At 62.7% G+C, this 26,388-nt stretch overlaps 2 protein-coding genes across 2 annotated transcripts; both read right to left on the bottom strand.

Annotated features, from left to right (window-relative positions):
• Window positions 1–764: 764 nt before the first annotated feature.
• Rem2 (RRAD and GEM like GTPase 2) lies at window positions 765–3,768 on the bottom strand. The gene is made up of 5 exons (XM_048362803.1): window positions 3,653–3,768; window positions 2,112–2,453; window positions 1,827–1,900; window positions 1,313–1,520; window positions 765–1,063 (listed from the first exon to the last, which is right to left on the bottom strand). The coding sequence occupies exons 1-5, from the start codon at window positions 3,753–3,755 to the stop codon at window positions 765–767; spliced, it is 1,026 nt and encodes a 341-aa protein (XP_048218760.1). The 5' UTR covers window positions 3,756–3,768.
• Window positions 3,769–9,155: 5,387 nt separating this feature from the next.
• Lrp10 (LDL receptor related protein 10) lies at window positions 9,156–16,494 on the bottom strand. Its single transcript, XM_048362727.1, is given in 18 exon segments — window positions 9,156–9,540; window positions 9,542–9,700; window positions 9,702–9,805; window positions 9,808–10,039; window positions 10,293–10,405; window positions 10,408–10,421; window positions 10,842–10,935; window positions 10,938–11,150; window positions 11,153–11,357; window positions 11,359–11,549; window positions 11,552–11,608; window positions 11,611–11,692; window positions 11,694–11,869; window positions 12,148–12,359; window positions 14,731–14,761; window positions 14,764–14,865; window positions 15,811–15,855; window positions 16,047–16,494. Coding segments are annotated over 18 exon segments (2,247 nt in total). The 5' UTR covers window positions 16,168–16,494; the 3' UTR covers window positions 9,156–9,444.
• Between the last annotated feature and the right edge of the window lie 9,894 nt (window positions 16,495–26,388).

Here is a 26,388-nt window from a genome sequence, read left to right as displayed (position 1 = left end):
CGAAATGCACTGCCCTAGGGCCACAGCCTCCCCGTGAGTTTAGGTCCCTCGCTCCCGGGGGCCTCCTGAGTTTTCCTGTCTAAAACACAAGTTTCCAGGCACGGCCATTCCTTCCCCGAGGGCTCCAAAGACCAAAAGCCAACATGGACGGATGGCAATAGAAAACTTCTTTATTGGAAGGGAAAGGGGTGGCCCCTGGCTGGCGCCTCCGGGGCCCCGGCCAGAGGGGCGGCACCGCTGCCTCCACTGGCGGGCGGCCGACCGGCAGAAAGCCTGTCGGCCTCACCTTTAATGGCCTTAAAGGGGAAGTGCCGGGGTGGAGCCGAAACCACAGAATCCAGGCTCAAGAACAGCACTTGCGAGCCCGGGCCTTTAAGGGCTAAGGGCTTAAGGGCCGAGTGGGCCGAGGCCGCACAGGCCAGGCCCAGGCTGTTTTCCTCGGGAGTCTTCGGAAGAAGATTCCCTCGAAGGCGAGGCGCGTGGAGATCGGGACGGAGGTCAGCTCCGTCCGGGAGTCTGCAGAGCCTCCACGCGGGGGAGGTGGCCGCGCGTGACGTAAGGACGGAACCCCGGCCCGCCCGGCTCCAGCCGGGTCCGGTCCGCGCCTCCCGGAAGCGCGCGGGCCCACCGGGGCCGTCGGCCGACCGCGTGGGGGAAGGCCCCGCCCCCGGCCGCCCCGGGGCATCCTGGGAGTTTTTGGTTTCCTCGACGGCCCGGCCTCCCGGGGGGCGCGGGCGCGGGCGGGGCCGCGGCGGCCACCGGGCTCAGAGCACCGAGAGGTCGTGGCAGGACCGGGAGCGCTGCTTGAAGAACTTGGCGTTGCGCGGCACCAGGTTGGCGAGGAAGCGCTTGGCCTTCTTGGTGAGGCTCTCGCGGCGCGCGGGCGGCGCGGGGCCCTCGGGGCTGCCGGCCTCGGGCCGCCGGCCGCCGGGGCGGGCCCGGGCCCCCCGCCGCAGCCGGATCTGCCGCACCGCGCCCTCGAAGAGCTCCCGCGTGTTGTGGTGCAGCGCGGCCGACGTCTCGATGTGCTTGCAGCTCAGCGTCCCGGCCAGGTGGCGGCCCTCTGCGGGGAGGGAGGGAGGGAGGGAGGGAGGGACGGGCTCGCTCGGGCGCCGCCGCCGCGGGGGGGGGGGGGGGCGCGGGCTCCGGCCCGGGGCCGAGCGCGCGGGCGGGCGCCGGGGAGGGCGGGCCGGGAGTGGGGGCGGGGCTCTGTGGACGGCCTGGGGCGCGGGCCGGTGGGGGAGGGCGGGGTGGGGGGGGGTGGGTGGGGAGGAGGTGGCCAGCCCGGGAGTGACCGGTTCTGGATACACACCCTCCAGCGACACCTCCCGCGAGCGGGCCAGGTCGCTCTTGTTTCCCACTAGGATGACCGGCAGGTCGTGGTGGGGCCTCCCGGCCCGGAGCCGAAGTAGGGTCTCTGGAACTTTGGAAAAGCTTCGTCGATCAGTGACCGAGAAGACGATGAGAAAGGCATCTCCGGTCTGAAGGCAGTGGTCCTGCAGCCACCCTCCAGCGTCCCCCTGCGGGTGAGCAGAGCGTGGGGGCCGCGGTCAGGTCACGGGGTGAGTGAGACTCTACCCGGCCCTGCTGAGGACCACGCACCGATGGACGGCGGAGTACCAGGAGCCCCACACGGGACAACTGGAGACAGCCGTTCTACTGTGTGTGTGTGACACGCGCGCGTGCACCTTTGCCCTCTGAGGGGGTACAGATGAACAGTGGGGTTTCACACAGAAAATGGGACAGTCACTCTGCCCTTGGCCAAACTGTCATTCCCCATTCCTTCCCGTTCCCCCACCTGCTGGCAGCCACGCTTTAGTCCTCACCTGTTCCCAGATGTCATAAACAACTAAAGTCACTTCCTCCTTGTCCACCGTGATGCGTCTCTCATAGGTGTCCTCTGTTGAGAAGTAGAGTGGGAGTAACACCAGTTAGGCTTCCCATCACTTGTGAGGCCTGATAACCAGGAGCACCAGGGAATTCCCCCTGGGGGTGGGGTGGGACTGCCACATAAAGCACTTCTGCCTTTCAGCGGTTGCTTATGCCAAGAGCACTCATCCCTGGCTGGGGCTCCCAGGGTCCCCTCAGCCCACGAACCCTCCCCTAAATACCTGAGTTCTCTGGGTCATGAGCTGTGTCCCCTTGGAGACCGCCGAAAGTGCCCGCGAGGGTGCTCTTGCCCACTCCACTTTCCCCAACTAGCATCACCTTGAAGATGCCATCTTTGGGGGCAGGAGCGGCCTCTCCTGAGCCCAAGGAGTCAGAGGAGCCAGAGGAGGAGGCCTGAGCTGGCCAGTCAAGTTCATCCACAGCCTGGGCCCGCCGCAGCTGGTGCTTGTAAGGCACAGGCATGCTGCCTCTCCGTCTGGGGGCTCCCTGGGCAGAGGGTGGCCCGTTCCGGTCCAACCCTGCCAACAGTTTCTCCTGCTTCTTGAGAAGTGAGGCATCTGCTTCTGGAGGAGCAAAGGAAATCTGTGAGTGGGATATACCCAGCCGTCTGCCCAGAGCGTAACTTGGGTCTTCCCAGCCTCCCAGGCCTGGCCACGCCCAGTCAGTGACCTCGACCTAAGAAAAACCCAGCTCTTCGGCCCAGTCTTGCACACAAGTCCCCCAGAGGCCTGAAAGGATGACCTTCCTTCCAGAGAACTCACACGAGCTAGATCTTCCCCGCCAGGGCCTCAGCCATAACCTGTTTAAAACAGTCCTCACGCAGGAGAGGCACCTGTGCATAGGTTCACACCCACTCACACTTTATACTGACAGGCACACCCGCACACCCCTAGATGAGGCCTCTGACCCTGGGGGGGGGGTGGGTAGCTCCTTCCACCGGTGGGGAGGGGGGCTTGCCTTTCACTGCTTCCTGCACTGGTGAACCCCCAAACTGAGGAGGGACAGAAGCTGGAGGAAGCTGAAGCAATTGCCCAGATCCTGGGGAGTAGGTAGGGGCAGGCAAAAACTTTGTAGGGAACCGGTTCCCAGAGCTCTGTAAGATGATGGTCTGCATGAGTGTGAGCCTGTGCGTGTGGGGGGGGGTGCTGCTTTTTGAGGCCCCATAGGTGAGCACCTCCAGAGCACCGTTACACACGTGTGAGGACCCTGCGTTCCTAGCTGTCCCTGGAAGATGAGAGACTATTGTGTTGGTGGGGCGGTGCGTGCGCATGAGAGCCAGGGAGGGTGACAATGCAAGGGTCAGGGTAACCGGAGGAGGAACAACAGACACAACAAAGGGGGATGGAGAGAGGCTGTAAATAGCACAGGATCAATACCTGGCTGGCAGCCAGCGCCTCCGGGAGCCAGAAGAAACCCTTACAACAGGTCCCCAGGGTGCCCCCGCGGTGATTCCCAGGCTTGAGGACTGTCCCTTTCTTTCTTCTCTCCCTTTGGTCTGCCCGGCCTATCTGGAATTAGGTTGACCCAGGAGCCACAGACCAGCCTCTCCGGGCCAAGCCCTGGAGGGAGGGGGGAGGGAGCGTCGGGGTAATTGTTCCTCCCCTCCACCCCGTCCCACCCAGCCCTGAAGCGAATGGAGTCTTCTCCACTTCCGACTCACTTCATCCCGCTTGCTGATCGAAGCCCTATTGCCGGCCTCCCCACCAAAGCTCCCACTCCCACCCCCGTGGCTTAGCCAGAACCTGCTCCGGTCAGTCCTCACCTGGCGTGGGTGTCCCTGGTGGGGAGGCCTGCCGGCTGCCGGAGGGACAGAGTGCTGTGGTTTCCGTGTCCATGTCCATGTCTGTATTGTGGTCCGTGTGCATCGGTCCGTGTGTGTGTGTGCATCCACACAGGAGTGCAGCCCCGCAGCGCGTGGCTCCGGCTCCCTCCCTCAGCCGCTCGTCAGCTTTCCCCTTTAAATACCACCCTCCCTCCCCACAGACACCTGGGGAAATTGTCCCACCCCCTGATGAGGTCACATATGCTAATGAGCAGTGATGTCAGCGGGATTCCCTCCTTCGGTCCCCCCTCCCTTTTCTTTGTGTCATTTCCCTCCGGGAGCAAGCTGGAGGCAGAGCTGGGTTAAGGCATGGGGGAACCGAGTCGGAGGGGCTGACGAGGCCGGGGAGGGGTGGGCTGTGTGGGCTGCGGGCTCCTAGGAGGAGGCTGAGGGTGGCGGGAGGCAGAGACCCCAGGGGACAGGTCTGTGGGTGCGGGATCCAGGACTTTGTGTCATTTGTCTGTGTGCAGCCCGGAGCAGTTCAGTGGCTATGGAGGGAAGAGGGACAGAGACAGAAAGCTGATCTGAACGATAAGGAGCCCGACGTGCTGCGGCCGGACAGGCCGGGGACCACGCGTCTCCACGGTGCCCTTTCTGGGCTAGCAGCCACTGGAGTACTGTTGCACAGCCTGTCCCCGGGCGCGGCTCTGTTGGGGGAGCTTCATTCTGCTGCTGAGTTGAGATAAGTGTGGACTCCCCACCTTCTCTCCTTCACCACTAGTCACCAGGAGAAAGGAGAGGCAAAGCCGACCCACGGTGCATGCTTCCCTGTGGGAAAAGCCCGGGCAGGTGGCCCCTTCACAGCCCCTTTTCTCTGCAGATTCCCACCGATGACCTTCCACACCCTTAAGACGGGGTGTGGCTTAAATGGTGAAACGCCCGCCTTGCAAGTGCAAGTTTGAACCCCAGTAAGGTGTCCTTCCCCAAGGGGAAACAATCCTTCAACGTGCCATTTCCATCTTTTTGCTGGTAACTGGAGATAGAGTCTCTTGGACCTTCCTGCCTGGGCTGGCTTCTAACAGCATTTCTCAGATCTAAATGGACAGGATTACAGGCTGAGCCGTGGTCTCCCTCCTCTTCTCTTTCTGCCTGTACTGGGGTTTGAACTCGGGGCCTTTCAAGCTCAAGGCTGGCACTGCTTCATTTCCAGCTTTTGGTTGTTACTTGGACTTTGTGGATTTCCCTGCCGAGTCTGGCTTTGAACCAGGACCCTCTCCAGCTACTGAGCAGCTAGAATCCCAGGTGTGAGTCCTAGGTGCCTGGAGTTTCTCTGATACTCTTCGGCACCCAGCACACCATCTGATCTCCTCTCCTCCTGCCTGTTTTGCCAGCACTCTGCCGCATTCTCTCCCTTCTGTGACTCCCCAAGGCTCAGAGAGGTGAGCCGCCTGTGTCTAAAGCACTCCTGTGGAGTGTCACCAGGGTTCCGGAACACTTGGCTTTTCCTAAGGCTGTGCCTTGCTTTTCATTTCTTCACCGTACATACTGCTTTCCTTGTCTTGACTATAATGACCGTCCTTAGTCTTCTGATGGGAGAAGCAGGAGTATCTTGGAGATGACGTGTAGTGACACCTTACTTATGTAGAGATCAACTCCAGGGCCAGGTCTGGAGGAGTGGAGAGGGCTCCACCAGCAGTAACTGTCATTGGTCTTCAGTCCCCCGTGACAGCCCGCCTCCCTTGATCTTAGTCAGTTTTGTGGTGTCGGTGCGTGGTCCTGCGGAGGTGCCGTGGAAGCACACTGCTGCCTGAGCGCCTGGCGGTGAGGGAGGGCACCTCACAGAACCTTTGAAAGCACTGTCAGTCTTTACACATGGGCCTGAGGTCATGCTCCAAGGTCACTTAGTATAAATGCAAAAGAGCCCCACAGGCACCACTTCTAAAGCCATAAGAAGCGTTTGTTTCCATGAGAGAAACATTTGTTTCCACTGTTGAGAAAATTTTGCAGATCTGCTGAAGATATCACTTTTTTTGGGGGGGGGGGGGTCGGTCGTGGGGCTTGAACTCTGGGCCTGGGCACTGTCCCTAAGCTCTTCAGCTCAAAGCTAGCGCGCTACCACTTGAGCCACAGTGCCACTTCTAGCCTTTTCTGTTTATGAGGTACTTAAGGAATGGAACCCAGGGCTTCATGCATGCTAGGCAACCATGCTACCACTAGGCCGAATTCCCAGCCCACTTTGTTTTTGAGACAGGACTTATTGTATAGTCCAAGCCAGGGGTGAACTTGTAATCCTCTTACCTTAGCCCCCTGAGTGCTGGGATTACAGATGTACAAAATGAGTGTCACATTTTGGAATATTTCCTTCCAAACCAGCTGTTTTGTGGTGTGTGTGTGTGTGTGTGTGTGTGTGTGTGTGTGTGTGTGTGTGTATATAAATTTTTTATTTATTTTTTGCCAGTCCTGGGCCTTGCACTTGGGGCCTGAGCGCTGTCCCTGGCTTCTTTTTGCTCAAGGCTAGCACTCTACTACTTGAATCACAGCACCACTTCTGGCCATTTTCTATATATGTGGTGCTTGGGTATCGAACCCAGGGCTTCATGTATATGAGGCAAGCACCCTTGCCACTAGGCCATATTCCCAGCCCCTTGTTTTGTATTTTGTTTTAAACTGTAAAAGGTTGGTCATAGTGGCATACCACTGTAATCCCAGCACTCAGAAGGCTGAGTCAAGAAGATCATAAGTTGAAGGCCTACCTGGGCTACAAAGTAAGAACCTGTCTCAAGTCTCGCTCTCTCTCGGAATGCACTTTATCTTTCTGGAAAACTCACTTGGACTGGGTTCATTTCTGTGATACTAGGTAAGAGTAAGGAGCAGTGAATTCTACCAACAGTTCTCTACCACCATTTTTGTCTCCCTCTTCATTCATGGGTCCTGGGAGTTGACAGGCGTTTCCTTCGCACGCTATTCCCCTCCTCCTGCTCCCAGTAGGCTGCACTTGCCCTTTGGCCAGCACTCAGCAGTGGGGTCTTGTGGGTACTCCCGTAAGATGGAGAGTGGAGCAGGAGCCAGTGGCTCACACTTGTATTCCTTGCTAAGATATGAGGATGGCAGAAAAGTCCATGAGACTCTTATCTCCAGTAAACCACCAAAATAGCCAGAATAGAGCTGTGGCTCAAGTGGTGGCGTGCTTGCCTTGAGCAAAGTTCAGGGGTGGTGCCCAGGCTCATGCCCCCAAGAAAGTGTGCGCACGTGCACACGCGCACGCACACACACACACACTGATTTGGAATGGAGGAAGTGGAAGTGTGGCTAAGTGGTAAAGGGCTACCCTTGAGTGAAAACACCAAGCTAGACTGAAGGCCCTGAGTTCATGCCTTAATAATGGCGTGCGCGCACACACACACAGATTTGAAATGGGACCAAGCTGGGCCTAAGTCCTGAGCCTATAAAAAGGGTCGACAAGCCCTGGGGCACAGCTGTGTGTTCTGTGTTAAGTACATGTGAGAAAGGATCTGGGGTTCAACAGGAGCGACTCTAGCCCACCCCCTTGCTCCCACAGCCTCAGGCCACGTGGCTGGGTCTCCTTCCCTTCCTAACGGAGCCTGGAGATGATTCAGCCCCAGAATTTCTTCTGTTTTTGGTTGGTTGGTTATGCGGCTTGAACTCAAGGCCTGGACGCTCAAGGCTAGCGCTCTACCACTTGAGCCACATACAGCTTTTTCTGTATAAGTGGTGCTGAGGAATTATTATTTTGGTTGTGGGGCTTGAACTCTGGGCCTGGGCACTGTCCGTGAGCTCTTCGGCTCAAAGCCGGCGCGCTACCACTGGAGTCACAGCGCCACTTCTGGTTTTCTGGTGGGCACTTGGAGATAAGAGTTTCACAGGCTTTCCCACCGGGCTGGCTTTGAATCTGGATCCTCAGATCCCAGTCTCTGGAGAGTAGCTAGGATACAGGCTTGAGTCACCCACTCCAGCCTTGAGTAGATTTTAAGACGGCCGATGTCACAGTTAAAAACCTGGAATGTATGTTACACGTTTGGTGCACAGCCCCTGGGCACGCTGGGGTGGGAGGTGTTAGGTCACTGGGCCCTCACTAGGGATTGAGTCAGGCGCTGGTGACTCAGGCAGAGCCCTTCACCCCAGGGTGGGGGCAGACAACCCAGCAGAGGAGGGAGGAGGAGGGGGAGGAGGGGCCAGTTCCCAGGGGAGTGCATCTCTCCCACCCTGGACTCCTTCTACATCTGTTCCCATTTTCCTTTTTTTTGGCCAGTCCTGGGGCTTGGACTCAGGGCTTGAGCACTGTCCCTGGCTTCTTTTTGCTCAAGGCTAGCACTCTGCCACTTGAGCCACAGCGCCACTTCTGGCCGTTTTCTGTATATGTGGTGCTGGGGAATGGAACCCAGGGCCTCATGTATATGAGGCAGGCACTCTTGCCACTAGGCCATATCCCTAGCCCCTGTTCCCATTTTCCTAAGGCAGCTTCTGTCTCTTGTCACCTCTGTGACACCATCATCCCTCATAGCTCCTTGGCTCTGAGCACTGCTTGACCTGCTGACCTCACTTGGGAGGCCCAAGGGTCCCGCCCTCACGTGACTTCAGCTTGCTTTCCCTTTCTAGGACTCATAGCGCGAATCCCACTGCGGGTAGCGTTCTTCGCAGCCCGGAGGACTGCTCCACTTTGTCTGCACTGATGGTACCGAGAGCCATGGGGGCTTTTGCATCCGAATTCCACCGTTCCCTCAACTAAGCTTGGCAAGCCGGGGAAGAGCCAGGCTGAGGCCTCATCCGTTCCGTGTGGGACAGATCTTTACCAGCCTGGTGTGGGTGCAGGGCAGGAGTCGGGGCTCCTCTGTGCCACCAAGGACAGTCTGCTCCTGTGATTTGTGGCTCTGACATGACTCCATAAATGGGAGCTGTCTGGGCTGCGGGGCCCAGCTGGCTCCCTGAGCTCCTGCCTGGTGCTCACCCTGCCATCCGTCACTGCGGGGCTGGGCTCCGGGAAGGAATGGCTGGTTGGTAGAGTTCCCTGGACCCCCCTTCCTCCTGAGGGGTGGGTGGCTGGAAGACGCACAGAGCCGGGAGCAGGTGGAGGCCTCGAGCAGGGAGATGTACCACCAGGCGAGCGAGCTCAGAAATGGCACAGCGGGGGCTGGGGATATAGCCTAGTGGCAAGAGTGCCTGCCTCGGATACACGAGGCCCTAGGTTCGATTCCCCAGCACCACATATACAGAAAACGGCCAGAAGCGGCGCTGTGGCTCAAGGGCGAAGTGCTAGCCTTGAGCGGGAAGAAGCCAGGGACAGTGCTCAGGCCCTGAGTCCAAGGCCCAGGACTGGCCAAAAAAAAAAAAAAAAAAAAGAAAGAAATGGCACAGCGGATCTGCAAATGTTACAACTGACAACTGCTTTATTTTCTATTTCTGTGGCGACGTGGTCAAGCTCAGGGCCTCATACCTGCCATACCTGCTACAAGTGCGCAGTCCACCACTGAGCCCCACCCCCAAGCCTGGGCAATGAGCAAGCCACGGGATGGAAGCCCTTGTTGTATTCTTTGACAACTAGCCTTCTGGTGCTTAAGGTCACTTTGGGGGGGGGGGGTTGGGCAGGGATGAAGTGTCCAGACCTAGAATCCTTTACAAGCCTTACTCTTAGAAACTGGCCCCTGGACGGTGACGGGACACGGGGGGGGGGGACAGGGGGAGGGCGGGAGGGCAGGGCTGGGGGGCTGCCGGCGGGGACACCTAGCTTTCCGGCCGCCTTACAGACTTGGGGCCCTGTCTGGAGTCGGGCGCCCTCAAGCCAGCAGCGGCTCGTCCTCAGCCTCAGCCGCCCACACCTCGGCCTCGGCCAGGGGCATCAGCAGCACGTCGTCCTCCTCCTCGGGGGGCCGGGACGGCGGGGTGCGGTCCCGGCGGGGGCCAGGCTGGCCCGGGGGGCCAGAGGCTGGGTAAGAGACGGCCGCGCAGGGCCTGCACGACTCCGGACAGGAGTGACGGCTCCAGGGGCGCGGAGGGCGGCGTCCCCCGGGCTTCGGCGCCGGCAGGGGGGGGCCGCCGGAGGGGCGCCGGCGGGGGGCAGGGGGGCCTTGGTGGGGAGCGGCGGGGCCTGCTCCCCGTCCGGCCCGCCCACGGCGCCGCCCTCCCGGGCCGGGCCGGGCCGCCGTCCTGGACCTCGACGGGGGCGGGAGGGCGCGGCCTGGGGCCGGGTGTCAGGGGCCCGGGCGGCGGGCGGCGCCCGGGAAGCAGGCCCCAGCGGCGCAGCCTCCGCACCAGGCGGCGCACCGAGCCGCCCCGCGCCCCGCGGCCGCCGCCGCCCGCCCGGGCCCCTCGCGGAGCCGCGTCCTGGCGCAGGATCTGCAGCAGGGACCGCAGGTTTCCCAGCACCGAGCTCTGCGGGGCGGGAGAGGCGGGCGTCGGGGTGGGGGGGGGCGGGGAGGGGGGAGCCCCGAGGGAGAGGACGGGGGAGGGGGGGGGGCGGGGAGGGGGGGCCGGGGAGGGGGGAGCCCGGGGGGCCGGGGAGGGGGGAGCTCGGGGAGGGGGGAGCCCGGGGGGGGGAGCCCGGGGGGCCGGGGAGGGGAGCCGGGGGGGGTGGGGGGGGGGCGGGGGGAGCCCCGGGGGGGGGGGGCGGGCGCGCGCCACTCACGTCGCTGGGGCTCTCGGTGGGGAAGTCCTCCACGGGCGGGATGGCGCCCTGCGCGATGAGCTGCCCGTAGGACGGGGGCGCCTGCTGCTGCACGATCTCGGCCTCCATCCGGACAGAGGCGCGAAGATGCTGCCAAGAACCGAGCGCGAGCGCCGCTCAGGCCCGGGCCGAGCCCAGGCCGGGCCCGTGAGAACCTCGCCGGCTACCGACCCCCCCCCCCCCCGCCCCCCGACGGCCTCAGGAGCCAAGGGCCGGGCGGTGCGGGGCGCCCTCCCCAAGAGGGGCACCCTGCAGGGGCCTGGCCCCCTCCCCTCCCCCACCTGCACTCCCGCGTGCGGAGGGCGTAGAGCTCGCGGGGGCAGCCCTCCCCCTCTCCCCCGCCCCCCCCGCCCCCCCACCTGTACTCCTGCGTTGTAGAGCTTGCAGGTGCAGCCCTCCCCTCCCCCTCCCCCGCCCCCCCACCTGTACTCCTGCGTGCGGATGGCGTAGAGCTCGCAGGTGCAGCCCCTCCCTCCCCCTCCCCCTCCCCCCGCCCCCGCCCCCCCCCACCTGTACTCCCGCGTGCGGAGGGCGTAGAGCTTGCAGGTGCAGCCCAGGGCGATCACGAGCAGCAGGCCGCACACGAGGCTGCCGATGACGGCGGCGTGATGACCTTGCGGGGCAGGGCGTAGGCGCAGTCGCGCTCGTCGCTGCCGTCGGCGCAGTCGGGCTGCCCGTCGCACACCCACGTCTCGTACACGCACTTCTCGTCGCGGCAGCGGAAGTTGCCGGGCTGGCAGTGGCGGCAGCGGCGCTCGTCCGCGCCGTCGGCGCAGAACGTCTGGTAGTTGCAGCGGTCGGCGGGCGGGTAGCAGGCGGGGCGCCGGCGCCGGGGCCCGGGGCGCCGCAGGGGAAGTGCCCGGGCGGGCAGCCGGGGCAGCCGCGCTCGTCCGCGCCGTCGGCGCAGTCCCAGGAGCCGTCGCAGCGCTGCGCCTCGCTGTAGCAGCGCTCGCCGCCGCCGTCGGGGGGCGCGCCGGGCCCCGCGCCCCCGCAGGGCCGGTCCCACGGCAGGCAGTAGCCGCGCACAGCGGTAGGTGGCGTTGAAGCCGCGCCCGGCGGCGCCGCGGGCCGCCGCGTGGAAGGCCACGACGGCGCGGCCCGACAGCGTCTCCACCGTCACCGCCTGGCCGTTGCTCAGGTGCGTGAGGCTGCGCAGCAGCCGGGGGGCCTCGGGCGGCCCCGCGCCGTCGTACACGTGCACCGCGTCCCCGAAGCCAGGTCCAGCGCCGTGAACCGCACCGCCAGGCGCCGGCCGTCGTGCGGGTCCAGCAGCACAGGCAGGACTGCGGGCGCGCGGCGGCGGCGGGGCGCGCGAACCCCGGCGGCCAGAACACGCCGTAGAAGCCCTCCAGGGTGCGGTTTGCAGGGCGGCGCGGGGGGCGGCGGGCCGGGGGGCGGCGGGCCCGGGCCCCCGCCCCTGCCGCAGCCCGCCTCGTCCGAGCCGTCGCCGCACGCGTCCGCGCCGTCGCAGCGCTGGGCCGCGGGGACGCAGCGGTGGTTCAGGCACTGGAACTCCTCCCGCAGGCACACCAGCCAATCTGGAGGGGACAGGGGGCGGGGCCTTAGGATCCCTTCCCCCCCCCCAGGGCCGGGTGGGGGGGGCGCGGGGCGGGGCCTTAGGATCCCTTCCTCCCCCCCCTCCAGGCCGGGGTGGAGGGGGGCACGGGCGGGGCCTTAGGATCCCTTCCTCCCCCCCCCCCCAGGGCCGGGGTGGGGGGGCGCCGGGGCGGGGCCTTAGGATCCCTTCCTCCCCCCCATGGCGGGGGGGGGGGGGGGGGTCGTCCGTCCCCTCCCCTCCCTCCACTCCCCCGCCCACCTTGGCTGTAGGACAGCAGGAAGCCGGGGCCCGCGGACCTCCGGGCCGCCCCCTGCGCCCCCTGCGCCCCCGCGTAGCTGTAGGTGATGGTCACGTTGCCCCCGGGCAGCTGCAGGGGCCCCGGCGGGGCCTCACACAGGGAGATGGGCGGCTGCAGCGGGGAGCGCAGGGTGAGGCGCTCGGAGCCGCAGGCCAGGTGCAGCCTCTGGAACCTGCGGGGCAGGGCGGAGGAGAGCCGGGCGTGAGCTACCTGGGGTACCCCGGGCTCCTCCATCCCCCCAGGTCCCTGCTAGACCAGAGCACAGGCAGCCCTTACCAGCGCCCTTAAGGAGCCAAATCTGGAAGTAAACGTGGTCAATGGCTAAAGTCCTAACCCAGGACGGGGCGCCATGTCCTAGAGACACGCCCCGGAGCCAGGAGGACCGCCTTGTGTTCGGGGAGTACTGCTTTCCAGTGGTTGTAGCACCGTTGCCGGGTACTACCATGAGCTGGCAATCTCTCATCCTGTACAACTAACCAGAACTCTCCAAGCCCTGGCAGCAGGAGGGAAGACCCGAGAGCCTCCTGGTATACGCAGAGCCGTAGAGCTCCTAGCCAGCCTCCTAGCCAGTCTCTCCCCGCTGCATTCGTAGCACATGGATTTTGCGACCCCAACCCTATGACCCGCCGGCAGAGTAGCTTGAGGAGACTTGGGAGTATTTAACAGACAGGGTGGTGGGGAGCTGAGGGTGTTGCTTGGTGGTAGAGGGCTGGCCTAGGCACGGGTCAGGTCCCGAGTTGCATCCCAGAACATAAACAAGGAAGGAAGCTGGGCACTGGTGGCTCAAGCCTGTAATCCTAGCTCCTCAAGAGGCTGAGATCATAGTTCAAAGCCAGCCTGGCAGGAAAGCCCAGGAGACTCTTATCTCCAATTAACCACCAAAAAGCTAAAAGTGGAGCTGGGGCTCAACTGGTAAAGCACTAACTAGCCTGAGCACAAAAGGCTGAGGGACAGTACCTAGGCCCTGAGTTCAAGCCGGGGATGGACACACACACAGGAAAAAATAAATAAAGAAAAGAAAAAGAAGGAAGGAAAGCAGACAGGCAGGCAAGAAGGAAAGGAGAGAGATAGGCAGACAGGCAGGCAAGAGGAAAGCAGGCAGACAGGCAGGCAAACAGGTGGATGTGGTAGTGCATGTCCTATAATCCCAGCACTGTGGAGACTAAGATAGGAGATAGAGAGCTCAAGGTCAGCTGGGCTACTCAGTTAAGACTGTGTCTCAAAAACAAAACAAAACAAAATTTTGGTTGATCCTGGGGCTTGGACTCAGGGCCTGAGCACTGTCCCTGGCTTTTACCCCGCTCAAGGCTAGCACTCTGCCACTTGAGCCACAGCGCCACTTCTGGCCATTTTCTGTATATGTGGTGCTGGGGATCGAACCCAGGGCTTCCTGTATACGAGGCAAGCACTCTTGCCACTAGGCCACATTCCCAGCCCCTCAATTTTTTTTTTTTAAGAGCAGGAGCTGGTGCCTCTTGCCTGTAATCCTAACTACTTGGAAGGCTGAGATCTGATGAGATCTGAGTACCTCATTTTTTTTTTTTTTTTTTTTTTTTTTGGCCAGTCCTGGCCTTGGACTCAGGCCTGAGCACTGTCCCTGGCTTCTACCCGCTCAAGGCTAGCACTCTGCCACCTGAGCCACAGCGCCCCTTCTGGCCATTTTCATATATGTGGTGCTGGGGAATGAACCGACCGTATTCCCAGCCCTGCGTACCTCATTTTGAAGTCTCCCTAGCAAAGTCTGTGAGGTGCTCATCTCCAAATAAAGACCAAAAAGCTGAAGTGAAGCTGTGACTCAAGTGACAGAACACTAGCCTCGAGTGAAAAAGTTGGGCACTGGACCAGTGCCCAGGCCCGGAGTTCAATCCCCAGCACTGGCAGAAAATAAAAATAAATAGGAGGTTGAACACTGTCAAAATAGATTATGAAAATAGTGAAATCTATTTGGAGAAGGCAAGGACTGTGGAAGAAGGGGTGAGGATTGGAATACAGTATCAACATAGGTAGAAATTTAACAACAAAATCTCTGTGTAACATAAGCGGCTAACAAAAGAAAATTTAAAAAAGATAACTGCGGGGCTGGGAATGCGTAGTGCTAGAGTGCTTGGCCTAGCACGCAACAGAGCCCTGGGTTCGATTCCTCAGCACCACATAAACAGAAAAAGCCAGAAGGGGCGCTGTGGCTCAAGTGCAGAGTGCTAGCCTTGAGCAGAAAGAAGCCAGGGACAGAGCCCAGGCCCTGAGTCCAAGCCCCCAAGCCTATCAAAAATAACCAGGACAGTTTTATTTTCTTTGTCCTTTGTGTGGTGCTGAAGCCTTGGTCTCATGCTAGGCAAGTGCTTCACCTCTGAGTTAGCTCACCTCTATCCCAAGGAAGAGAGAGGTCCAGTTCCCACTCGACCCATCTGGCCCAATAAGCTAAAGCTTTAAGGTGGACCAGGTCGAATGCGAGTCTGCCCTTCTCTTGGCAAGGATGCCATCCAAGGCGAAGTGACCTCTGGAGGCCTGGGCGGAGGGGAAGGTGCAGGGGTCTCGCTTCTCACCTGATGGTCACCGTCTGCTCTTTGCTGCCCGGATGAGCCAGGTGCAGTTGGCAGGGGAGCTGGAGCTCTCCCTGCCTAGAGGCCTCTGTAAGGTGCCCTGCACTTCCAAGAGCACGGCGGGTGGGGCCTCACACGCTGGAAGGAAGAAATGACACTGGCGGAGAGCTCTTGTATCCCATTCCTCCCCAGCACTGTGGCCTCCAGGAGCCTGTGCCCTTCAAGGGGCCAGGCCTGCCACGCATGGAGGCCCCTGGCCCCTCTTCCCCTCCACGCTCTCAGCTTCACCTCAAACATCAGCACCGCCCCGGGGCCAAGAAGAGCGGGTCATACCGGTCCCCTCTCTGGGAAGACTATATTCCCAGCTGTGGAGACCAAGTCAGGGTGCTCCACTGGAAAAACGCGACACACCCACTGCGAGGCAGGCCCGCGGTCAGGGGGCGCACCCCCGCAATCCGTGATTTGAAACAGGCAGGCAGAAGCGTCTGTGAGACTTCATCTCCAAGACCAGAGCTTGAGACTCTCGAGTTCAAGCCCCTGGTTCCGGTGACGAACAGGCACAGGCGGGCCACAGGTGGCTCAGGCCCGTGGCCCAGCTACAGTGGCCAAGGTCAGAGCGCTGAGGTGGGGCGCCAACCCTGCGGGTCCGTCCTGAAGACAGTCTGCGGTCCCTCAGGGGCCCAAGCAGACGCTGGGAATGGGAAGCGGGGCTCCAGTGATGGAGGACTGGGGTCAGCCCCGGGCCCCCCCACTGTCGCAGGACGGCAGAAACCAAAAGCAAGGGCTGCGCCCCCCCGGTTCTCACCCCGGATCCTAGCGCACGGGGTGCTGGGCCCTGGAGGCAGAGTTCGGACCCAGCCGGGGCCGGAAAGTCTGCGAGTCTGACCCGGGCGGGGGGCGTGGCTGGAGGGGTGGCGCCCCCTCCGCGGGTGACGCGGGGGCCAGGGGGACGTGGGAGCAGGCCCGGCCCCGTCCCGCGCCGGGCCCCGCGTCCTCGAGGGGAGGCGGCCCCCCGGGGGTCCCCGCCCCGGCCGCCCCCTCCCCACGCTCGCCCGGGCTCCCCGCACTCACCCGGGCTGGGGCTGGGGCTCGGGAGGCGGGTCGGTCCGGGGCGGGCCAGGGCTCCCCCTGCAGGGGAGGGGAGGAGAGTCACCGCGCCGGCTCACCGGGGCCGCGGGCGCTTCCGGGGGGCGCGGGGCGCGGGGCGCGGCGGGGCCGGGCGCGGGGGGCGGCGGGGCCGGCGCGGGGGGCGGCGGGCCGGGCGCGGGGGGCGGCGGGCCGGGCGCGGGGGGCGGCGGGGCCGGGCGCGGGGCGCTTACCCAGGAGGAGCAGGAGCAGCGCGGCGGGCCGCAGGCTGGGCCGAGGCGCGGGCTCCGGCCGTGCCCGGCGCGGGGCGTCCGCGGGGCTCCCCCGGCCCCCGCCGCCCCGCGGGGGCTGCATGGCCCCGGCTCCGCGCCCCGGGCTCCGGGCGCCAGGACGCGGGCGGGCGGCGGCGCGGGGCGCGGACGGGGCCTCGCGCCAACTTCGGGGTCGTCGTCTCGCGCGGGGCCCCGGCCCGGCCCGGCCCGGCCCGCACACCGAGCGCCCGCGGCCTCTCCTCCGCGACAAACTTTGCCGAGCTGGCGCCCGCGGGGCCCGCGCCGCTCCGCTCGCCGCCTGCGCGTCCGGGGCCTGGGAGCCGGGGAGCCGGGGAGCCGGGGAGCCGGGAGGCTGGGAGGCGGAAGCGGCTGCGCGGCGCCGCGGCCCGGCCCTCGCCCCGGCCGTCCCCGGCCGGCTCGGAGCCCGAGCCGCCCGGCCCGGGGCGGGGAGCCCGGCCCCGCCCCGCCCCCGCCCGCCCGTCCGCGCGCGGCCCGCCCTCCGCCCTCCGCGCGCCTTAACCCTCCCGCGGCCGGGGCGCGGGGGCTCGGGGGGCGCGGGGCTCGGGGGGCGCGGGGGGCCGGGGGGCGCGGGGCTCGGGGGGCGCGGGGGCTCGGGGTCCCCCGCCGTCCGGGTCCGGGTCCGGTGGGTGGAGAGCCTCCGCGGGGGCGACGGGCGCCGGGTACGGAGACGAGCCTCCCGTAAGTGTTTACCCGCGATCCGCCCGCCCCGCGCCCCGCCCCGCGCGGACGCCGAAACTTCCTGGTTGGCGATCCGCGGCTACGCGGCCGGCTCCGTCGAACCGGGCTGGGAACCCGGCTTCGCCCCGGCCGAGGCGCGGCGAGGGCGCCACGGAGGATCAGTACCCGGCGCCGAGGAACCAATCACCAGTACCCAAACCCCCCCATGCCCGAGGAACCGATCACCAGTACCCAAACCCCCCCATGCCCGAGGAACCAATCACCAGTACCCAGCCCCCAGCACCGCCCGCACCCGGTGGCCTCGTGCCCTCCCCACTCCCCCCCCCACAGGCAGCGGCAAGTGCTTGCGGAGTGTGGTCCCCTCCCCCTCTCCAGGCTGCAGCCGAGGGGCGTTTGTCACGCGTGGACACCGGTGCTGGGCCTCGGGTCCGTCCACGACTCCGAGGTGGACGCGCGGGAGGGAGCGGGCGGGAGCGGTGCGCGGCGTCTGGAAGCCGAGCTCTGGACCGGAGCAAGAACCTGAGGCTCCCGCTCCCGCGCGGCGTCCTTCCGGCGGAGGCGCGTGGCGATGCCACCCGCGCGCTCAGGCCCGACCCGCAGGGGCGCGTGGGCGATGCACCCGCGCGCTCAGGCCCCACCCACCCGCAGGGACGCGTGGGCGATGCCACCCGCGTGCTCAGGCCCCACCCACCCGCAGGACGCGTGGGCGATGCCAACACGCGCGCCCAGGCCCGACCCGCAGGGGCGCGTGGGCGATGCCACCGCGCGCTCAGGCCCCACCCGCGCGCTCAGGCCCGACCCGCAGGGGCGCGTGTGCGATGCCACCCGCGCGCTCAGGCCTCACCCACCCGCAAGGGCGCGTGGGCGATGCACCCGCGCGCTCAGGCCCGACCCACCCGCAAGGGCGCGTGGGCGATGCCACCCGCGCGCTCAGGCCCGACCCACCCGCAGGGGCGCGTGGGCGATGCCACCCGCGCGCCCAGGCCCACCCGCAAGGGCGCGCGGGCAGTGCCACCCGCGCGCTCAGGCCCGACCCGCAGGGCGCGCGGGCAGTGCCACCCGCGCGCTCAGGCCCCACCCGCAAGGGCGCACCGGCCCGGGCAGATAGTCCCAAGACAGTCATCAGAACAGACGGACACCGCGGAGAGGAAGTGTGCTTATAACCCGCGTGGGTAAACACTGCCCTGTCCTATACCAGGTCTGAAACAACAATAAAGTCAAGTTAAGAAATTGTTGTGGTTCTGTGCAATCTGTAAATGGTGACATCATGGAAAGTGGGGAGATGCTTCATTTTCAAAAATGATGTTAGCCGGGCGCTGGTGGCCCAAGCTGTAACCCTAGCTACGCAGGAGGCTGAGATCTGAGATCAGGGTTCAAAGCCGGCTAGGCAGGAATGTCCGTGAGACTCTGGTATCCAATGAAATCACGGAAAAGCCAGAAAGGTGCTAGCAAAAGAGGTCAGGGACCGCACCCAGGCCCTGAGTTCAAGCCCCACAATCAAGAACAACAACAACACAAAGACAATATGTATCTTAAAGACTTGTGTGTGTGTCAATACTAGGGATTAAACCCAGGGCCTTGTGCTCTCCCTTAGCTTCTCACTCACAGTTAATGTTGGAAAATGGAGGAGAATGGGGAAAGGAATAGGCCGGACTCCATCCTCAACATGAGGGACAGCGAGGGGCACAGACCTTCTTGTGGGTTTGGAGGTTGTGCGAGGAACTGGATTTTGGGGTGGGCTTATATAGGGCTTAACAAGGAAGCAGAATATAGAGAAGGGGGAATGGTCTCTCGCCCCCGGGCCGTGTCCTTGGCCAGGCCCCAGTGGGATGCTCGGCCTGGTGTGAGGGCTACTGTCCCCTGGGGACCAAGGGTGGGGTCCTGGGCCAGGCCCAGATTGGAATAACCTGCAAGCCCACAGGCATGTGGTCAAGCCTGTTCGTGTGCACCTGGTGTCTCGCTTGACCTGGGGAATGAGGCAGGAACCAGTCCTTCATATTCCACATTTAGATACAAAAAAGGATCCAGGCCAGGAGGGGGGCGTAAGCCCAAGTCCTTTACTTAACGCTTTACCCATTGAGCCACACCGACATTTTTGTAGGGCTCACCCCTTGAGGGCTCCATGCAGAGGCCCCCGCACCTGTTTAAGTCAGTGTCCAGGACCTGAGTTACCCAGGTACCTGGGTCACCTGGAGGCAGCTACCTCCTCCTTCTCGAAGGTCACGTCCAACCCACCTGGCCAGATCGCCCACTCTTTCCTCTATAATCCGGCTCACCACAGTCCCTGCCCTCTCTCCTTTTCTCCTCTTCTTCTCCGCCCTGTCTCCACGTACCTCCATCTTGTGCTGGCTGGCAGTTTGCTGTCCCCCAAATAAGCTCTTCTCTGCCTGAACCATGTGGTGGCTTTCCTTCCCTGAGAACCTTACACTTGTTTTGTTTTGTTTTGGGTTGGCCGTGAGGCTTGAACCCTGGGCCTTGGCACTGCCCCGGAGCCTTTCAGCTCAAGGCTAGCGCTCTGCCACTTTGAGTCACAGCGCCTCTTCTGGCTTTCTGGTGGTCAATGGAGATCAGAGTCTCGCAGATCTTCTGCCCAGGTTGGCTTTGACCTGTGATCCTCAGATCTCAGCCTCGGGAGTAAGAATCCATCCGCCCCAGCCATCCCAGGGGATCAGGAGCAGCGTCGGGAATGGGAGAAGGGTTAGAAGGAGGTTTGTTCCTGGGGCCTCGCCTCCGCGGGAAGGAGGAGCACCGTGGCATCTGCCCCCACCCTGGTGGCCGCCCGTAACGCCGGCCCTAGCGGGGAGATTCTCTGCCTGCCCAGGTAGGTCTGGGCGGTGAGTGGGGTGCCCAGCTACCCAGCCCAGCCCCAGGAGATGGGGTCTGGGTGGAGCTGGGGGGCTGCACGCTGGGCCTGGCTGGGAGGGGCCGAGGGCCTGAGGCTGGAGAAGGCTGTCACTGAGTAGCTGGGATTCCAGGCGTGAGCCACGGGTTTACCCAGGCGTTTGTACTGTACTCATCCTACACTAGGCACTGTGGGATGCCGACCACACCCCTGTGGAGTAGATATTATTTTTAACCCTAACTTTATAATTGAGGAAACTGAGTCATGTATGTGTCAACTACGTTGCTCAATACCAAACTACTAGCGTGAATAAGAGCCCAGACTTGTTGGGTGCCAGCGACTCGCGCCTGTAATCTTAGCCACTCAGTAGCTGAGATCTGCGGATGGCTGTTCGAAGCCAGCCCTAGGGGAAAAAAGTCCGTGGAGCTCTTATCTCCAATTAACCACCAAAAAAGCTAGAAGCGGGGCTGGGGCTCACGTGGTAGAGTTCTAGCCTGAGCACGAAAACTCATGCGCAATGCCCAGGCTGTGGGTTCAAGCCCCAGGAGCAGCACAGAGAAAGAAAGGAAGGAAAGAAAAGATAGCCCAGCTGTCTGGAATCACAGTTCTTATGGTTAAACATGGTTGACTGTAGAATCGTCAGAGCAAGGAATTACTTAACTCCTGGATAATTTCTCAACTAGATTCTAAAACAGACTGTTTGCGAACTCGCAAAGCGGGAGGAGGTGACCTGTCAGCCCCACCTTCACCTGTCTGCTTTCCAGCGCGTTTGAACCCCATTCTCCACGGTCCCTGTGGCGTGACCTTGCCTTACGCCTTGCTACAGAGAGACACTAGCAGCTGGGGGGGGGGGGGTGGAGGGGAGGGGAAGGGGCTCGGGATGTGCCCTCGGTCCGACTTCAGCCACCAGCCCAGCTCCCCCGCCCAGCCTGGCCTCTAGGTCCTGGAACTCCTACTTCCTTCCTTTGTTCCTTCACCTTCCTTTGTTGCTGATGTGTGGGCACCTCATTGTATCCCTTCTGACAACTTCAGCAATTTAATTGTATTCATGTCTATTCCTCCTCTTCCTTCCTTTTTCTTTTTTTTAAATTTTGCCGGTCCTGGGCTTGCATTCCAGGCAGCTCAGTCTCTGAGCATCTTTGTGCAAAAGGCTGGCACTCTACCACTTGAGCCCCAGCCCCAGTTCTGCCTTTTCTGAGTAGTTTATTGGCCTTGAGTCTCCTGGACTTTCCTGCCTGGTTGGCTTTGAACAGCTATCCTCAGATCTCACCCTCCTGAGTAGGTAGGATTACAAGTGAGAGCCACCAGTGCCGGGCTATTCCTCTTCTACTGCTGAGCCCTCTGGCAGGGACTGCTGTCCTGACTAGCCGCTGCCCTGGAGGTGGCCATCGCTCCTCACTGGCACGGCCAGACACATTCCGAAAGCATTCTCTGTTGTGGAAGCTTTACTTAGACAATGTCATAAACTTAGACTATCTGGATTCAAGCCAATGGAGCAATATGGGCTGAATGATAATAAAACTAGCAGTACTCAATTGAAATACACATCAGTGGTATACTTATCAAACCTGACATCAATCTGGAGAGCTCTTATTAACATTTTAAAAAACTAATTAGCTGAGGGCTGGGAATATGGCTTACTGGTAGAGTGCTTGCCTAGCACGCATGGAGCCCTGGGTCCGAATCCTCAACACCACATACACAGAGAAAGCTGGAAGTGGAGCTGTGTCTCAAGTGGTAGAGTGCCAGCCTTGAGAAAAAAGAAGAAAAGCCAGGGACAGTGCCCAGGCCCTGAGTTCAATCCCCAGGACAGGCAAAAAGGGGAGAGGAAGAAGAAGAAGAAGAAGAAGAAGAAGAAGAAGAAGAAGAAGAAGAAGAAGAAGAAGAATCATCTTATAGATTTGTCTGCCTGGATGGCTTAGAATGGAGATTCTTAGATTTTAGTCTAAGCAGCTAGCTAGTGGTGTGAGCCACCAGTGCCTAATTTATTTTCCTTTCCCTCCCCCTCCCTCCCTCCCTCCCTCCCTTCATCCTTCCTTCCTTTCCTGTCCTGGGGCTTGAACTCAGGGCCTGAGCACTGTCTCTGGCTTCTTTTTGCTCAAGGCTAGCACTCTGCCTCTGGAGCCACAGCGCCCCTTCCAGCTTTTTCTGTTTATGTGGTGCTGAGGAAATGAACACAAGGCTTCATGCGCGCTAGGCAAGCTCTCTGCCGCCCAGCCACATTCCCAGCCCCATTAACTACCTTTTCTGTGTCCCACATCACTACAGGCTGACTCGTGATGCTAAACTCGCTATATATTAAGGATCCTCTTTCTTTCAGTTTCAAAAACACCTCCTCGCTCGTGCCAGCGCCTCTGACCTGCAATCCTAGCTACCCAGGAGGCTGTGATCTGAAGATCCCAGTTAGAGCAAGGCAGCTATGTCTGACAGACTTTTATCTCCAGTTGAGCAGCGAAGAAGGCAAGCAGTGGAGGAGTTTGGCTGACGTGACTGAACCCACGAGCAGGTTGGCCTTGAGTTCAAATTCTCCCCTCTCTGAAACAAGCAAGTACACACAAATACCTCCCAAAGCAAGCAAGCACACAGAAATACCTCCTCCCTCTTCAAGCCTTCTCTCCTTGACTCTGTTAGGCCGGCATGGTTCCATTAATATTGCTTTAAGGCGTGTAAATCCTACTGACACCTTAGTCCCTCCAGTTTCAACCACGGCCTGATTACAGTCACTGGCGTTTCCAGTATTTGTCAAGGAAGCTCTTCTGATGTCCAAGTCTGCATCGGTCACTGGGTGACCAATTTCCCCACATGTTAAAAGTGTAAAGAAATGAACACTATCTGTTTGTTTGTGCTCATTTGCCCCGACGAGCCCAGCTCAAGGTCTGTCATTGGGCGGTGGTGGTCAAGGCTTCAACCCCGCACTGGGGCTTAGGCGGCTTGGCTGGCGCTGAGGCAAGCCATACCGCGCTAGATGCTAAAATCAGGCCCGGGAAATCTGGGGTGAGGACAAGCCCCCGCAGGGAGAAGACGGGGGTCAGTCAGGAAGGCCTTTTAGGAAGCGGTTTTGGTAGATGTGATGCAGATGCAGACGTTGGGCTACAAGAAGCCAGAGATGGCAGTGGACTTCCATAATCCCGGCAGCTGGGAGGCTGCGGCCGGGGGAGCATGGGTTTGGGGCTAGCCTGGGCTACATAGTGAAGATGCTGTCTCAAACACACACACACACACACACACACACACACTTGCACGCCCTAGGGGACGGGGAAGAGAGAGAGGGAGAGAAACCTTGGCTGAGAGAAAGGAAAAACTGGAGGAAGGGGGGCAGCTGGAAATTCTGTGGCGTCCAGGAGGGCGTTTTTCCATGGGAGGCCTGGCGATTTGAGGGGAGGCAGAACCGGAGACCCCGCCATATGCGTGCGAGGAGCTGCTCCGTCCCGGGAGGAGCTGAGGTGCAGTTCAGCTGCTCACAGGCGGGGCAGATCCCTTAGCAGGTCCTTGGGGCCTCTGGTCTCCCATAACTGAGAACTGCTAGGATGGAGGACGGAGGTTCAAAGCCAGCCCGGGGAAAGGAAGCCCACGAAGCTCTTCTCTCCCATCAACCAGCAGAAAGCTGGCAGTATAGGTGTCGGCGCAAGTGGTAGAGCAGCCGCCTCGATGGAAAAAGCTGCGAGTTCAAGGCCCTGACGGCAAACCCCAGCCCCGGCACAACCACACACTTAAAATGAAAAACCAGCACAGAAAGCGGTGACCCAGCGCTGCTGACGGGAGGGCAGCGGGAATTCAGGACTTAGATTCACCACGTCCGGCTTTCTGGTGGTTCATTGGGGATGAGAGTCTCGTGGACTTGGCTGCCCCGGGGTGGCTTCGAACCGCGGTCCTCAGAGCTCAGCCTCCTGAGCAGCGTGGTCCAGGCGGCAGAGGGCCGGCCGAGCGAGGGTGCAGCCCCGAGGGAAACCCCTTCCCTGCGGGCAGCCCCCCGGGGAAGCCACCACGGGAGGGCGCGGCCCCGTGCGGGGCGCCAGGGGGCAGCCCGCGGGGAGGCGGCCGCGCGGCGGGAGCAGGCTCGCGGGGCCCCTGACCCGGCTCCCAGCGGGGGCCCCAGGCGTCCTCGGCTCCTCCGGGGCGGGCGCCGGCTTCGCCCTTCCCTCCCACCCCGGTCCACGCTGCAGTCCCAACGCCCACCACCGGGGGGCGCCACCGCGCAGCCCGGGTCCACGCTGCAGTCCCAACGCCCAGCACCGGGGGGCGCCACCGCTCAGCAAGCCGCCCCGCGGCCCGGGTCCACGCTGCAGTCCCAACACCCACCACCGGGGGGCGCCACTGTGCAGCAAGCCGCCCCGCGGCCCGGGTCCACGCTGCAGTCCCAACGCCCAGCACCGGGGGGCGCCACCGCTCAGCAAGCCGCCCCGCGGCCCGGGTCCACGCTGCAGTCCCAACACCCACCACCGGGGGGCGCCACTGTGCAGCAAGCCGCCCCGCGGCCCGGGTCCACGCTGCAGTCCCAACACCCACCACCGGGGGTCGCCACCGCGCAGCCCGGGTCCACGCTGCAGTCCCAATGCCCACCACCGGGGGGGCGCCACCCGCGCAGCCCGGGTCCATGCTGCAGTCCCAACGCCCACCACCGGGGGCGCCATCGCGCAGCCCGGGTCCACGCTGCAGTCCCAATGCCCACCACCGGGGGGCGCCACCGCGCAGCCCGGGTCCACGCTGCAGTCCCAATGCCCACCACCGGGGGGGCGCCACCCGCGCAGCCCGGGTCCACGCTGCAGTCCCAACGCCCACCACCGGGGGGCGCCACCGCGCAGCCCGGGTCCACGCTGCAGTCCCAATGCCCACCACCGGGGGGCGGCGCCATCGCGCAGCAAGCCGCCCCGCGGCCCGGGTCCACGCTGCAGTCCCAACGCCCACCACCGGGGGACGCCACTGTGCAGCCCGGGTCTATGCTGCAGTCCCAACACCCAGCACCAGAGGGCGCCACCGCGCAGCAAGCCGCCCTGCGGCCCGGGGCCACACTGCAGTCCCAACGCCCACCACCGGGGGGCGGGGGGGGGGGAAGGGGGGTGGCGCGCCACATAGCTTGCTGCCCTGTGGCCAGGGATGTTCTCCCCTCCCACCCGTCCACGCTGCAGTCCCAACGCCCAGCACGGGGGGGGGGGGGGGGGGGCGCCACCGCACAGCATGGGGGTGTCCTCCCCACTATCCCAGGTCCATGCTGCAGTCCCAACGCCCAGTACGGGGGGGGGGGGGCGCCACCACACAGCATGGGGGTGTCCTCCCCACTATCCCAGGTCCACGCTGCAGTCCCAACGCCCAGCACGGGGGGGCGGGGGGGGGGCGCCACCTCACAGCAAGCCGCGACCTGGCCTGGGTCCATGCTGCAGTCCCAACGCCCAGCACGGGGGGGGGGGGGGGGCGCCACCACACAGCATGGGGGTGTCCTCCCCACTATCCCAGGTCCATGCTGCAGTCCCAACGCCCAGCACCGGGGGGCGCCACCACATAGCACACTGCCCCGCGGCCAGGGCTGTTCTCCCCTCCCACCCCGGTCCACGCTGCAGTCCCAACGTCCAGCACCAGGGGGCGCCATTGCGCAGCATGTCCCCCCCCCCCGGGGCCTGGGCCCACACTGCAGTCCCAACGCCCAGCACTGGGGGGCGCCATCGCGCAGCCCGGGTCCACACTGCAGTCCCAACGCCCAGCACTGGGGGGCGCCATCGCGCAGCATGCCGCCCCCTGGCCCGGGTCTATGCTGCAGTTCCAATGCCCACCACCGGGGGGCGCCATCGCGCAACCCGGGTCCACGCTGCAGTCCCAACGCCCAGCACTGGGGGGCGCCACCACACGGCATGGGGGTGTCCTCCCCACTACCCCAGGTCCGTGCTGCAGTCCCAACGCCCAGCACCAGGGGGCGCCACTGCCCACCCGCTGCTGTCCTCCACGTGGAGCCCACGGGCAGCGTGGGGGATCTCGCCTTCCTTGCTACCCCTCCAGGTCAGGGTACCAGAAAGGCGGCCCCACCAACAGCATCCCGGATGGAGGGCAGGCAGGAGGTTCAGGTGAATGAACTTGGCCTTCACCTCAGAGAGAGTGTGTGCGCGTGTGTGCGCGTGCGCGCGCGCGTGTGTACCTATGTAATTTCTTTTTTTAACTCAATTTTATTGGCAAGGTGTTGTGCAGAGGGGTACAGTTACGTACTAAGGCAGTGAGTACATTTCTTGTGGTATCTTGCGCCCTCATTTTTCTTTCCCTTTCTTGGATCAGGTGGGCACATAGACAATACCCAGTGTCATACCCAAATCATATACAGTAGCCCCGTGGGGTACGACGCCCCAGGAGGTTCACCTCGAACTCGAAAGGCGACATCAGCAGCAGAGTCCTCCTGTGTCCTCTTTATGTAATTTCTCTGACCTGGGTGCTGTCCCTGGCTTCTTTGGGCGCAAGGCGAGTTCTCTGCCACTCGAGCCACGGTGCCACTTCTGGCGTTTCCTGAGTAGTTTATTGGACATAAGAGTTTATTGGAGATACGACAAACTCTTCTGCCCTGGCTGGCTTCGAACTGTGATCCTCAGACCTCAACTTCCTGAGTAGCTAGGATTACAGGTGTGATCCACTGGTGCCCCGGCTTATAATTTTATTTTAATTACACACACACACACACACACACATACACACACACGGGTTGGGAATGTGGCTTAGTGGTAAGGTGCTTGCCTTGAAGCCCTGGGTTCAATTCCATAGTACCACACACATAGAAAGAGCCAGAAG

The sequence above is a fragment of the Perognathus longimembris genome, chromosome 14 (genome assembly GCF_023159225.1).
Source record: "Perognathus longimembris pacificus isolate PPM17 chromosome 14, ASM2315922v1, whole genome shotgun sequence".
NCBI classification, from domain to species: domain Eukaryota; kingdom Metazoa; phylum Chordata; class Mammalia; order Rodentia; family Heteromyidae; genus Perognathus; species Perognathus longimembris.
Note: the sequence above shows the minus strand (reverse complement) of the source record. Positions and strands in the feature narration are given on the sequence as shown.